Here is a 12,934-nt window from a genome sequence, read left to right as displayed (position 1 = left end):
GCACATACAATAGAATATTATTCATGGATTTATGTCGTATTGGGGACACGAACTTACTCAGCTTCCTCCACGGTCTCCGTCATGGCTAGGAAAATGCAGTTGAAGAGAATGGTTGCCATCACGCAGTAGTCGAAAAATTGATTTGTGGCAATGTAGACACATACGCGTCGCCATTGACTCCATGGATGGAAGAGAAATAGGCTTTTGGTGCCCGTAAACCGGTGTATGTAATTCTTTCGGAATCGCTTTGATACTACGCAAAATGTCTGAAAAAGAAATTTACTGTAGTTTTGGCGCCAGTTTAGAGTTGATTTTTTTATTATTATCGATGCCACTATTGAGTCGTTAACTTAACAGAGCTAATCGATACTTAACATAACTGCTCCCCACTTAACAGTTACAGAGCTGCTCCCCACCTAACAGACATATTCGATGCTCAAACAGCTGTCATATGACTTATCGATACTTGGCAGCTGTCAAACCCGGCCACGCGAGGCTGCCAGCTAAACTTCCGCTGGGCCATCGTTCTTTCGTTCTCAGATCGTCTTCGTGACCAGAAGGAAAATGAGAGCTAAGGTAAAATATTATTTTCGCAATCGAAAAAGTGCAAAATTAAGAAAAAAAATAAAGTGCATTAAATATGTAAAGAGCAATTGTTACAATTATGCGTGTTTCTTGTATATTTACAGTGGCGTAAGAAGCGTATGCGTAGGTTGAAGCGTAAGCGCAGGAAGATGCGTGCAAGGTCTAAGTAAACGCACCACGCCATCGACCATTTTCGTGGTGAGTACCGTGTGCTGGCCATCGGAGCGCTAGCGCTCAAAATGCCGCTTATCTCGTTTCTGGCCAACAATTGGATGCTTATTTGTTGCAATTTCTGTTTCTTTCAGGAACTTCTGACGTACAAAAATGAACATGCCGACTGGGCAACTTGAGGCCCGAAGTAATTGCAAAATTAGTTTTCAAACCAGAAAATAAATGTGCTTTACAAAATATTCACTTTGAAATTTCCCTTTGAGAAAACTTGCTAAATAAATTACTGGTTTACAAAAGTTCCACAAAACGAAAAAAAAAACAAAAAAAAAAAATAACATTTGTGTTGAGTTGCCAAGACGGAGGAAAAATAAAAAACGTTATTTCCGAGCGTGCTTTTTCAACATAACCAAATTCCCATGTATTCACATGTGTAAGTGTGCCGCTTGCATGTGTGTGTGTGTGAGTTGAATTGAACTGAACTAAGCGTCTTATCGCAACTGCCAAGAAGTCATAAAGCCAGCCCACAATGCGAATCTTTTGTATTTAGATACAGTACAAAAATACCACCGGAAAATTTATTCTACCAGGTGGCCATTTACGGGACTCTTGGACCTCTAAACCCTAGCGGACGGGACAACGGTCTATACCAGATATGAGAGATAAACCACCCGTGAGTAGCAGCCAAACCGGCGTACGTACACTGCACAACCAACCGTTCAACCGTGTAGGGGCCTCCAATTAGGCAAAGTGCGGCCAGACCAAGCGGCGTCTCGGAGTTGGCCGCACTTCTATCGATTTCTTAGCATTAGAGACTCAATCTGGCATTGACTAACCCCCCCCTGCACGCCGTTGGCGAAGGGGTTCATTAGCGCTGTGATTTCTGCAATTAAGTATGCCCGATGCGCCAGCCTTGTTAAGGTTGACAAAGGATAATCAAACGAGTGACCGCCTGTCACGCCCACAAGGTCGTTTGTCATACATAAATGTCGTTCAGCCGAGTAAGCACAAATTTTAATGTAACAAGCACAAATTACGATTGGGCGGCAGTTTGGCCATTACCTACCCCCCGCCAAGGGCCTGTGTGCTCTGTAAATTTGCATGTGCTTTTGTGGTCCGTTTGTGTAGCTGTGTGTGTGTGTGTGCGTCAAGCACGAGGGCTTAAGAAAAAGCGGTGTGCGGTTTGAGTGTGCAAACTGAAAAGTTGTGTTAGCTCTTGTAGCTGGAATGGATATTCGGTTTCAGATTGTGTACATTTTGGCAAGCAAGCGTCTGGTCTTATCATATTCCTTGTAACATGCCTCTGCTGTCGTCTGTTTGGCCGGCTGTAAGTGTGCCATTAAATGCCATTAAGCACTTTGATTTTCCGTTTCCAGAGTTTTGCTTCGCCTACTTTTCATGTAAACGAACGCACGAGCACACGCACACAGCTACACATATGTGTGTGCATGGCGTTGCCATGCGTGCGTGCTAATGTCTGGCAACATTTCGTTACATTTACGCCAGCCCTGATGGCGTTACGGGCCATTTGAATGCATGTTTACGTTGGCCCAACTCAAACCCTGACCCAGCCCGTTGCCTGAAAATATTTGACCACGACACGTGCACGTGTGTGTGTGTGTGTTCGTCTGTGTGTGTGTGTGTGTGTGTGAATTGTATGGAACGCTGCCAAGTCTTAAGTAAACTTGCATGTTCGCCTATAATTTGTCCAGCACTGGCTGGGCTGCTGCATGGCCAAGCCAAGCGCTAGCTCCACCTGTCGGTTGGCAGTTTGCTTAAGGCAACCGTCACATTGCTCAGCCATTTTTTTAAACGCAAACTCCGCATGACCCATTTCCTGCCGCAATGTGTATTTGCATGTGTGTGTGTGTGTATTTATATTTGTTTTTGTAGCTGCTGCTAAATTTACTCTCACTCCGTTTTTTGTTTTTGTGGAACATTATGCTGATATCCGTGGCGCATTTGGCTTTTCAAGTGGGCCCACGAGGGCTGTTCTAACCGTTTGCATTTCCATTAACCTCTGTTTGCCATCAAAAGTGCATTCATTTTCATTAAGTCGCTGCATTTGCACTTTTCATCAACAGCAACAACAACAGCGCGTTCCATTTCCGTCTGTGCCACTTGCTGCACACTGTGAATGGGCTTTGCTAAAGTTGGGGGTTTTTTTTTTGTTTTTAATAAACTGGCACACAAAACACCCTGTGTATCTGTGTGTGTGCGTGTGTGTGTGTGTGAGCTATTAATTAAAGGCAATGGAAATGGCAATGGGCCAAATGCAGTTGGGTTTATTTTTGGCATATTTTGTTGTTTTTTGTTGCAACAATATGCATATGAACGGTGGGCGGGGGCATGGTCATGGGAGAGTGTGGGGGGGGGGGGGGGGGGGAACTTACCTCCTCGTATATAAAGGTGTCAATCTCCTCAAGCGGCTTGCCGTACATGTCCTCCGGAAAGGGCTCAAACTTTCGGGGCAACACGTCGCCGTCCTCCACGGAGGCTTTGGTGCGCGGATGGAAGCCATATTCGCGCACCAGCTGAATGTGGCGAGTCTCGTGCTTGACCTGCGACTTTTGCGTGTACGCGACGACCTGCTGTTTGGCAACTGCAATCAGACAGAGAGCGAGAGAGAGAGAGAGAGGGAGTTAGTAAGAAAGAGAATTTTCACAGGGTGTCACTTAAAGCTATGAAGGCAACTGACCAAATCCCATTTTTTGTGCTTTTTAAAAATTAAAAGTAAATCAGCTCAGATTCCAATAAGAAAGTTTAAGCTGATATAAATGAGAATAAATAAACACATCACAGGGTGACCCAATACCATTTTGCTGCTAGTTTAAGTAGATTGAAAGTCTAAGCTAATATAAATTAGAATAATTATGAAAGTAAACAATTATAAATATTCGAATTCGACAAAACAATTTCGAATTAATATGCAAGTAAACCAGCTTAGATTCTAATAAGAAAATGTTTAACCACCGCACAGGGTGGCAACTGCAATCAGACAGAGAGAGAGAGAGAGAGAGAGAGAGGGAGTTAGTAAGAAAGAGAATTTTCACAAGCTATGAACATTTCTTGTGCTTTTTAAAGATTACAAGTAAATCAGCGTAGATTCCAATAAGAAAGCCGAAGCTGATATAAATGAGAATAAATAAACACATCACAGGGTGACCCAATGCCATTTTGCTGCTAGTTTAAGTAGATTGAAAGACTAAGCTAATATAAATTAGAATAATTATGAAAGTAAACAATTATGAAGTTCAGTTCAGATTCTAATAAGAAACTGTTTAACCACCGCACTGGGTGTCGCAAGAGTCTTTGAAGACCAATCAGTTGGGGCTCCAATAAGAAAATGAGTAAACACTTCACAGGGTGTCCTAACCAGGTGTCATTTAAATAGATAGTTTCGAGTGCTTCAGAATTACACGCAACGAACAATTGTTAAACATTGTAATTGCAATTAAATTGGATCAGAGGAGAATGTATGTATCTGATTGAAGCCCATTTCAGAAGTCGTCCACGAACTCGACGCATGTTCAAATGCTGCAGGCGATTGGAGGTGGTGTTTCCGGGGCAATAACACGATTTGTAACGCAGCCGTTTGATGTGCTAAAGATACGATTCCAATTGCAGGTGGAGCCGTTGAAGAGGAAATCGTTAAATTCAAAATATAGCGGAATGTTGCATGCGTTCTCCAGCATCTATCGGGAGGAGGGGCTGCGCGGCGTTTGGAAGGGTCACATGGCCGCCCAAATGATGAGCATCACGTACGCCCTGGTGCAGTTCTGGTCGTATGAGCAACTGCATCAGGCCGCCTATCAAACAAAATTCTTTAACGATCATCCGCATCTCAGCTATTTTATGTGCGGCGGCCTGGCCGGCTGCATGGGCACAATATTGGCGCAGCCATTCGATGTGATCCGCACCCGGGTGGTGGCCGCCGATCCGGGCAGTCTTGCCGGATCGCTGAAGCCGGTGTCTGGCGTTGGCAAAATATTCAAAAAGGAGGGCATACGCGGCATCTCAAGCGGCATGATGATGACCCTAATACAGATCTATCCGCTGGTGGGCGCCAATTTCGTCATCTATAAGTTCTGCAATCGTCTGGCCATCACCCTGAACGGTTACTTCCATGGCGATCCCACGCCCAAGCATACAATACCCGGCGCCCTGTTGTTTTTCAATGGTGCCATTGCCGGCGTTCTATCCAAGATGCTGGTCTACCCGGCCGATCTGATCAAGAAACGAACCATGCTCAGCCACTTCCAGCACGATCGCAAGACATTCGGCAGCAATCCCAACTGCGACACGATAATGCACTGTATGCGCACCACGTTCGAGAAGGAGGGCTGGCTGGGCTTCTACAAGGGTATGCTGCCCACGCTGTACAAGTCGGGCGTCATGTCCGCCTTCTATTTTACCATATACGATTATTTTAATCGCAACATTACCATGCCCTATCAGAAATACGAGCAGGGCTTGAAGGAGAAGGAGGAGGAGCAGAAAACTGACAAAGTGACAAAGGAGAAGAGGGACTACGAGAAGGAGATGAAGAAGGAGAACAGGTCCGGTGTCAAGAAATCTGTGAAATAATTGAAACCCTCTTGAAAAGTAAACAACTATTACAATATATATATATATATATATATATATATGTATGTATATAAATATGTATGTACATATACATATGTGTATATACTATATGCAACAGAACTTCATTTCGATATGCTTTTCCTACACTCTTTTCTTACGATATTGGATTATAATAATTAATAATAATTTTAATCATTTTAACAATCGATCAGTTGATGAAAATCCAATCTGAAATGTATTCAAGCCAGAAATTAGCTCTATCTATAGCCAAGCTATAGCTGTGCGGATCTGGACATAAAACTAAATCTGTGGGAAACTTGAAATGTCTTGAGCATTCGACGAAAACAAGTTTTCGACTCAAATGTCATTAGAATCATTGGAACCCGAAGATTTCACAATTATCCATTTCCCCAACGTGAAGTGGAAAATGGGTGGAAAACAACAAAAGTTCCATGCAAACGAGTCAAATTCCGCAAACAAATCTTTTTCTTCCTAAAGTTTTTGACTCAAATGATAATTTGATAACAATCCTTAGAAATTGCACTCATACCCAATTCGTTTACCCCATTTCGAGTCGCATTTCCCCTTCACGAAGTGGAAAATGGGTGGGAAGCAACAAAAGTTCCATGCAAACGAATGGAATTCAGCAAATAAACCTTTTTCTTCTTAAAGTTTTTAACTAAAATGATAACTTGATGACAATCCTTAGAAATTTCACTCATACCCAATTCGTTTATTCCATTTCGAGTCGCATTTCCCCTTCACGAAGTGGAAAATGGGTGGGAAGCAACAAAAGTTCCACGCAAACGAGTGGAATTCTCCAAAAAAAACTCTTGCTAACGTTTTCAATGAAAATCCTCAGAAATCGCATACATACCCATTTTTTGAAACCCCCCTTTCCCCACCCTGAAGTGAAAAATGGGTGGAACAGAAGTTTCATGCAACCAAGTGGAATTCTCCACAAGAAATCCCGTCTTAGCTCACACTCAACTAAGGTTACTCAAGTAAAATTTCACACCTCATTTCCCCACCATGAACTGGAAAATGGCTGGAAATCATGCATACGAGTGGAATTATATATAATTTCCGATTCCCTTCCGACTCTTTTTGATAATATTAACTAATTGTTTGCGAGGCAAACGTGTTTGTCGATCGTCGCATAATTATCATCATCATCATCATCCACATCGATGATAACTTGATAACTTGATCTTGAAAGAGATTGCGTCACTGTGATGAGATGATGATGAGTCGAGGCTGGGAGCTGTTGCGGCATCTGTGGCCACTTTCACCAAGTCGGCGGCTGACATAATCGCGGCCGGTTGACCGCGAGAGTCGACTTTTCTGTGCTCTTAAATTATTAGACTACATACTTTATTTTGTACACATGGACATATTCAAGATTGGGCAAATTAGCCAGTTATATAAATACGAAGAAGATGCGGATGCAGATGCTGGAGGAGATGATGTAGCTGTCGGTTTGACTTGGACTGCCAACCTTTGTGCATGGATTGTGCGCGAATCATAACTTATATCGAATGGGCCATGAACATGAACATAGACTAGACGACCAATGGCCACCCTGGCTGCTGCCTAGGACCAGCTGGAACCTCCGCCGCCGCCGGACCAGCCGCCAGTGGGCGCCGAGTAGCTGTAGCCACCACCGCCGCCGCCGCCTCCGGAGCCATGTGAGCCGCCGCCAGCAGCAGCTGCGGCAACTAGTTGGCTATCATCGTGTCCACCGCTGTAGCCGCCCCCGCCACCGCCTCCGCTGTAGCCACCGCCGCCTCCGCTGTAGCCACCGCCGCCGCTGCTGTAGCTGCTGCCTCCACTGTAGCCGGAGTAGCCGGAGCTGACGCCGGAGCCGGCCCAGCCGCTGGCGGGCGCTGCATAGCTGCTGTAGCCCACATCACCGGAACCATGCGAGGCGGACGAGGAAGAGGCGGAGCCAGAGGCAGCTATCACAGCGGCCAGGTGCGCATCATCATGACCGCCGCCGTGTCCACCACCGCCGCCGTAGCCGCCGCCGCCGCCGCCACCGCCGCCGCTGTAGCCGCCGTAGCCGCTGCCGCCATGCGCAGAGGCATCCGAGCTGGCTGCAATGGCCGCAATCTGAGCCACACCATGACCATGTCCACCGCCGCCGCCGCCGCCGCCGCCGCTGTAGCCACCGTAGCCGCTGCTGCCATGTGAGGAGGCATCTGAGCTGGCTGCAATGGCCGCAATGTGCGCCACGCCGCTGTCATGGCCGCCGCCATGTCCGCCGCCGCTGTAGTCATGTCCGCCGCCATGTCCACCGCCGCCGCCGCCGGCAGCAGCTGCAATCACTGCCAGCTTGGCCTCATCGTGTCCATGGTCATGTCCGCCGGCGCTGTAACCGCCGCTATAGCCGCCGCCGCCGCCGCCGCCGTAATGACCGCCACCCGAGGCGCCATGATTCTCGGTGATGATAGCAAAGGTGCTTACATGACCGCCGCCACCGTAACCGCCGCCTCCTCCGCCGCCGCCGCCGCCGCCATGACCATGATCGTGTATCTCGTAAGCGGAAAAGTCGCCGCCGCCGCCGCTGCCGCCGTGACCATGGCCATGATCATGACCGCCGCCGCCGTCACTTTCGGGCAGGTGTATGCGTATGTGGACGTGCTCCCGACCAAAGGTGGGCTTGCCCCAGGCGGCCGGACTGGCGAGCAGTAAGACGCTCAGCTGTGCAAGTGTAGGACAACGGTTAAAATCCACTGAAAACAATTGCAACAACAGCAACGGTGCACACTCACTATGAAATACGCCGCCATTTTGTTAGGGTTAACGACTCAGCTGTTCAGGATGTGCCTGCTTTTGCCTTCTGTTCCCTTTTTGGTCGTCTGCTGGGGACAACGACAAACTGTAAATGATTCGGCAAACGGCGCAGCGGCGCGTTTTTATACACGAACCAAACCAACGGGAGATGCCGAATTTAGCCTGAGTCGCCGTTATGTAAGTGTTGGCAAGTGCCAAAGATAATCTTGAGCTGAGAGCGAGAGAGAGAGCGAACGGGCGGGCGTCTGCAGACGACGACGGCCCATTGAAGGCCGTCTCGTTTTGCTGTTCGCTTTCGTTTTCGTTTTATTTTTCTCTCTCAATTTCGTTTTCGTTTCGCGCTCGAGAGTGTTGACCTTTCACACGCGAGACGAGCGCCCTTTGCAAAACTTGTACGAGATCAAGATCGAACAAAAAAAAAAAAAAATAAACTCTGCCAGCTCTTCCGCTCTTTTTGTTGTGTGAGCAAGGGGGGGGGGGGGGGGAGGGAGGGTGGTCTGTGCAGTGCTCCACTTTCATTCACTAAGAGAAAATCTGGTTGGGCTACGAAAATTTTAAAATTCAAATTTTAAATCGAATATCGACAACGAACAACAACAAAATTAAATTAATATGCAAGTTGAGCAGACCCCCCCCCCCCCTTCTCTTGTCGTAATTTATTGTTGTTATTTGTTGCTGCTGGTTAGGTATTAACAGTTATTTTGATTGTGTTTACGTTTATGCTTACGGTAATATTGCTGCCGATATGAACTTCCTATTGGCAATTCCTTTTGTTGTTGTTGTTGTTGCTGTTGTTGTTGTTGCTGCCCGTGAGCCTTTGCCTTACACAACAAAAGGAGACAGCAACAACAACAACTGCTTGCATAACGGCCCCGTTGGCTTGGCTGGCTTTTGATTGGCCAAACCCTTTTGCTTACGGGTTTTTTTCTTCTTTTTTTTTTTGTTATATTTTCTTTGAGCTTGGACTTGACGCGTTGTTAACCCATTAACAATATCATATGAAATGTATCTCTCTCGCTCTCTCTCTCTCCCTCTCACTCTCTTGAAAATAATTAAGCTGTCATCGGCATTTGCGGCATTTGGTGTTGCACATCAAAAATTGGTTTAATTTGCGCCAGTTACAATTGCTTTTTTTTTTTTGCTGCTATTTCCGTCCAGCGTAAAGTGTGATTTTTATGTGTGTTAGTGTGTCAATCCATTTAAGTTTGCAAATTGTTTTTATTGCCTGCTTATATTTGCTTTGGGCTTAACAGATTATGTACATCGTTTATTAAAATGTTCAATTTAATAAATGAGCTGTAAAAAAGCCAAGATTAAGAGCCTTCTTTTGATTAATCTCAACCAAATGTTGGAATAATCAATTTACAAAAAGATTAAATATATGAAACAAAACGCAAGTGAGAACAAGTGAAAATGGAAAAGGGAACAATTGAGAATGAAACACTGTGAACGTAACAAATGAAAATGGAATCTTATTGGGAACATGTACAACAACGAAACACCTTATTAGGAACATATTAAAAAGGGAACAATTGAAAATGGAACATTTTATAAGTGAAGGTAACAAATGAAACTAGAAACAAGTGGTATTGAAACACATAATCGTAGGAAACAGGTGGAAATCTTTTCTTGGTTAAGCAACAAGCGAAAATGAGAAGTGAAATAGTGTAGGTAGGAAATAAAAGTGACATAAGGAGAACATTTGAAAATGGAACATACTGAGAACAGGTTAAAAGCGAAACCCTTAATCATGGGGAACAAGTGGAAATCTTTGCAGTGATAAGCGAAACGAGTGATAATGAAAACGAAGAGCTCCAAGAGTTGCCTGATGGAGAATATATCTCTCAATTGGATAAGCAAATAATATTTAAACGCAACTCTTCCATCTAGTCAACCGTTTAAGTAGCTTTACAAATGTTTGTAATGAGACAAGGGACTGAAGTAATACGAGGATTACACACACTTCGAATGGACATTTGTTTAAGTACTTTCCCAATTGGCGGCCAATTGGATTGGGACTTGCCACTGGCTGTTGGAGAAACCAGAAACAACAGCCAGATCACGCTCTGTTGCAGCTTTGGCGAAACTGTGCTGATTTGCCGCCCATTCTTACATCAGAGACGAGGTCATGGCCAGAGCGCGCCCGCATCCGTATCTCTGGTCGCCAATGTATCTGTATCTGCAGCTGTTGTATCTGTATCTGTAACCATAACTGACCATGTTGGACGGGGAGCCATTGTTTTGCTTTCGCTGCTGATTAGTAACACGGTCTTCATTAGTGCTCGCTGAGCGCCAAATGGGCGGCAATATTCATTACCGTTATCATCAGCTGATGAGGGGGTCTATGGGGGGGGGGGGGAGGCAGGCAGATGTAACCATGCAAATCAGTTGCTTAACATTCCTCAAAGCTCTGCAAGCCTCGCCGATCAGTTGCCCATCTATTGCCAACTTAATGAATATACATTTTGTTTTTTTTTTTTGATAAACTCAAAAATGTAAACAAAAGACCTATGAAATTGCCGTCGACCAAGCAGGTCGAATCATATTAAAATCATCAAACCAGGTGCTTACATAAAAGCTACTTCAGCAGCAACAACAACAACTAAAACATTGAGGGCAGCTGTTACAAATCAAATAAGAGGGGAAAAGCTTTCAATGTTGCACCGTTTGCTTAGATACCCTGACTTATCTATTTTCAACATAATCTGAAGCTTGTTAGGCAAAAAGAGAGACAGAGAGAGATAGAGAGAGCGAGAGAGGGACATATCAACACTGCAAGATGTAATAAAATATAGGTATAAGAGCTTTTAACAAAGAAAAGTTCAGCTTTGAACCACTTTGCTGGTTCAATTCATAAATCAAGTTAGTTTCTCAGGGGCTCAGATAGAGGGAGGGACCGAGAGAGAGCGCGAGAAAGGGACACATCAACACTGCAAGATATAATCAAATATATCAGGGCTTCAATCAAAGAAAAGTTCAGCTTTGAACCACTTTGCTGGTTCAATTTGTGAATTTAGTTAAGTGCGCTTGCTTGGCTCCTTTGTATCTGGGTTTCCCTGAAACGTTTCTTATAAGTATTTTAGCAAAAGTTTGGCTTATAGTTGATCTGTTTTCTCATTTTTGGAAAACGGATCAAGTTGAGGTTTTGGTTCATAACCTTGAATCAAAAGTAAACATCTGTAGAGGACGGGGCTAAGTTGTAAATATTTGCCAACAACGTCATAATATTGCAGACTTTCTGACAGATTCAAGCTGTCTTAACCTTGAGGGCTTCTGCCTGGACCCCAAAGGTTTTTCCTGTTATGCAACAGCTTTCATAATAACCATAATAATGTGATTATAATTTATATATATATATGCATATCATATACCATAAAATCGGATTACACCACAGTTACATAACTGAGCACAACAGGTGCGTATAAAAGCAGACGCGTTTAGTGTTTCATTTAACATTCAAAAAGAATTCCTTCGCAATGAACTTCAAACTGGGATTGCTTCTGGCCTTCTGCGCTGCCCTGCTGCCAAATGTGGTCGTCGGCGAGCCCAATTATGTCGACAGTGTGCCAAATAGCCCGCTCAAATTGAAGGAATAAATAAATCCTCATTTTCTGAACATTCCAATTTCTGACTGTGTTTTTATTGCTATACATCTGCATCTAGAGCTGGCAAGCTTTAATGTTTACTAAAAATTCTTAAGTTGGCAACAAGACAAATGGGCAAAACACTTTTAAGTCGATGCAAATATTTACATAATTTCTTTAAATTAATTTAACATTATATGAAAATATTTTAATAAAAACCAATTAAAGCATTTCAAGTTGACTCGAAGGTCATATTTAGTTATGACCCCATTCAAATTATAATGGCCTCCTCGCAGTGTTCCCTGGGTACCGATTTTGCATCCTTAGCGTCGAGCTAAGGATTGTGGAATGGGTATAATGAACAAGATGGATTCAGTTCCGTTCTATAACTTTCGAGTCAAACTAAACTTCAGTTCTTACCAAACTTGTTTCATAATAATGAGAGTTCTTTTTTGATTCCTAATAATATTCGCACGATCCATTAATCTGTTAGATGTGTCGAATCGGTTTATTTGAATTAGGTATGCAACTATAAGAGTGGCATATACAATTATTCGCAATCGACTTCACGTAGAGCCAGCAAGCAAGAAGTCGCCGGTTCAAATTTGATGGAAATGCATTCACTTAAACTATTTTCTATAGATTAATACTCTGTAGACAAATGAAAGTAAATAAATAAATAATATAAATAAGTTTGAATCTGCAGGATATAGAAGAGATCTGATGTTGGCTATAGAAGACGAAGATATCTGAAGCGAGTCAACAACAAATTGATTTGAGCTGCTTTCGCAGCGTTACAAACACGATTTGATTGTGAAGTGTGTGCCCCGAATTGTTAGAGTATAGATGATTAGGTAAATTCCAAATACAACAAACTTACAGATAGATATAAGCAATATGCTATATAAGCCAGACCTTAAAAGTCATTAACTAACTGGGAAAATCAAGTTGCAAGTTCGTATGTAACGCTTGATGATGATGATAAACGGGCAAACAGCCAAGACTACGACAGCAAAGCAGCAGCCGGAGGGTGAGAGTGAGATGGGGAGAGAGAGAGAGTGGGAGGGAGGGAGAGGTAGGGAGGGAGACAGAGTGGGAGACTGGGAAGCAGGGCTACATTGATGGGCAACCGGTTGGCGGTCGCACATTAACATTAAATGCAACCAACGCACATCTTCCCCGTATTGCATAATGCAGCAGCAGCAGCAGCAGCA

General features: G+C 44.1%; 3 protein-coding genes across 6 annotated transcripts in view; 1 reads left to right on the top strand and 2 right to left on the bottom strand.

The window, feature by feature from the left end:
* The window catches only part of NaCP60E (Na channel protein 60E), a 96,130-nt gene that overhangs the window by 37,870 nt on the left and 45,326 nt on the right, over nucleotides 1-12,934 (bottom strand). Inside the window, exons 3-4 of one of the 4 annotated variants that reach the window (XM_070210020.1) lie at nucleotides 3,147-3,355; nucleotides 58-266 (exon numbers count right to left, since the gene is read on the bottom strand). The exons of the other annotated variants lie outside the window; for them this stretch is intronic. Coding sequence (XP_070066121.1) covers nucleotides 58-266; nucleotides 3,147-3,355 — 418 coding nt within the window. The remainder of the gene's footprint in view (nucleotides 1-57; nucleotides 267-3,146; nucleotides 3,356-12,934) is intronic. 4 annotated transcript variants of the gene reach the window in all.
* Nucleotides 438-5,483, top strand: Tpc2 (Thiamine pyrophosphate carrier protein 2). Its single transcript, XM_002059438.4, has 4 exons — nucleotides 438-576; nucleotides 690-783; nucleotides 891-1,426; nucleotides 4,258-5,483. The coding sequence occupies exons 3-4, from the start codon at nucleotides 1,409-1,411 to the stop codon at nucleotides 5,338-5,340; spliced, it is 1,101 nt and encodes a 366-aa protein (XP_002059474.2). The 5' UTR covers nucleotides 438-576; nucleotides 690-783; nucleotides 891-1,408; the 3' UTR covers nucleotides 5,341-5,483.
* LOC6635851 (uncharacterized) lies at nucleotides 6,693-8,273 on the bottom strand. Its single transcript, XM_032436223.2, has 2 exons — nucleotides 8,115-8,273; nucleotides 6,693-8,043 (listed from the first exon to the last, which is right to left on the bottom strand). Exons 1-2 carry the CDS (start codon nucleotides 8,130-8,132, stop codon nucleotides 6,934-6,936), a joined length of 1,128 nt encoding a protein of 375 aa, XP_032292114.1. The 5' UTR covers nucleotides 8,133-8,273; the 3' UTR covers nucleotides 6,693-6,933.

This window comes from Drosophila virilis, chromosome 5 (assembly GCF_030788295.1).
Source record: "Drosophila virilis strain 15010-1051.87 chromosome 5, Dvir_AGI_RSII-ME, whole genome shotgun sequence".
Lineage (NCBI taxonomy): Eukaryota > Metazoa > Arthropoda > Insecta > Diptera > Drosophilidae > Drosophila > Drosophila virilis.
The sequence above is the reverse complement of the archived record's forward strand: the minus strand, read 5'-3'. Positions and strand labels throughout refer to the sequence as shown.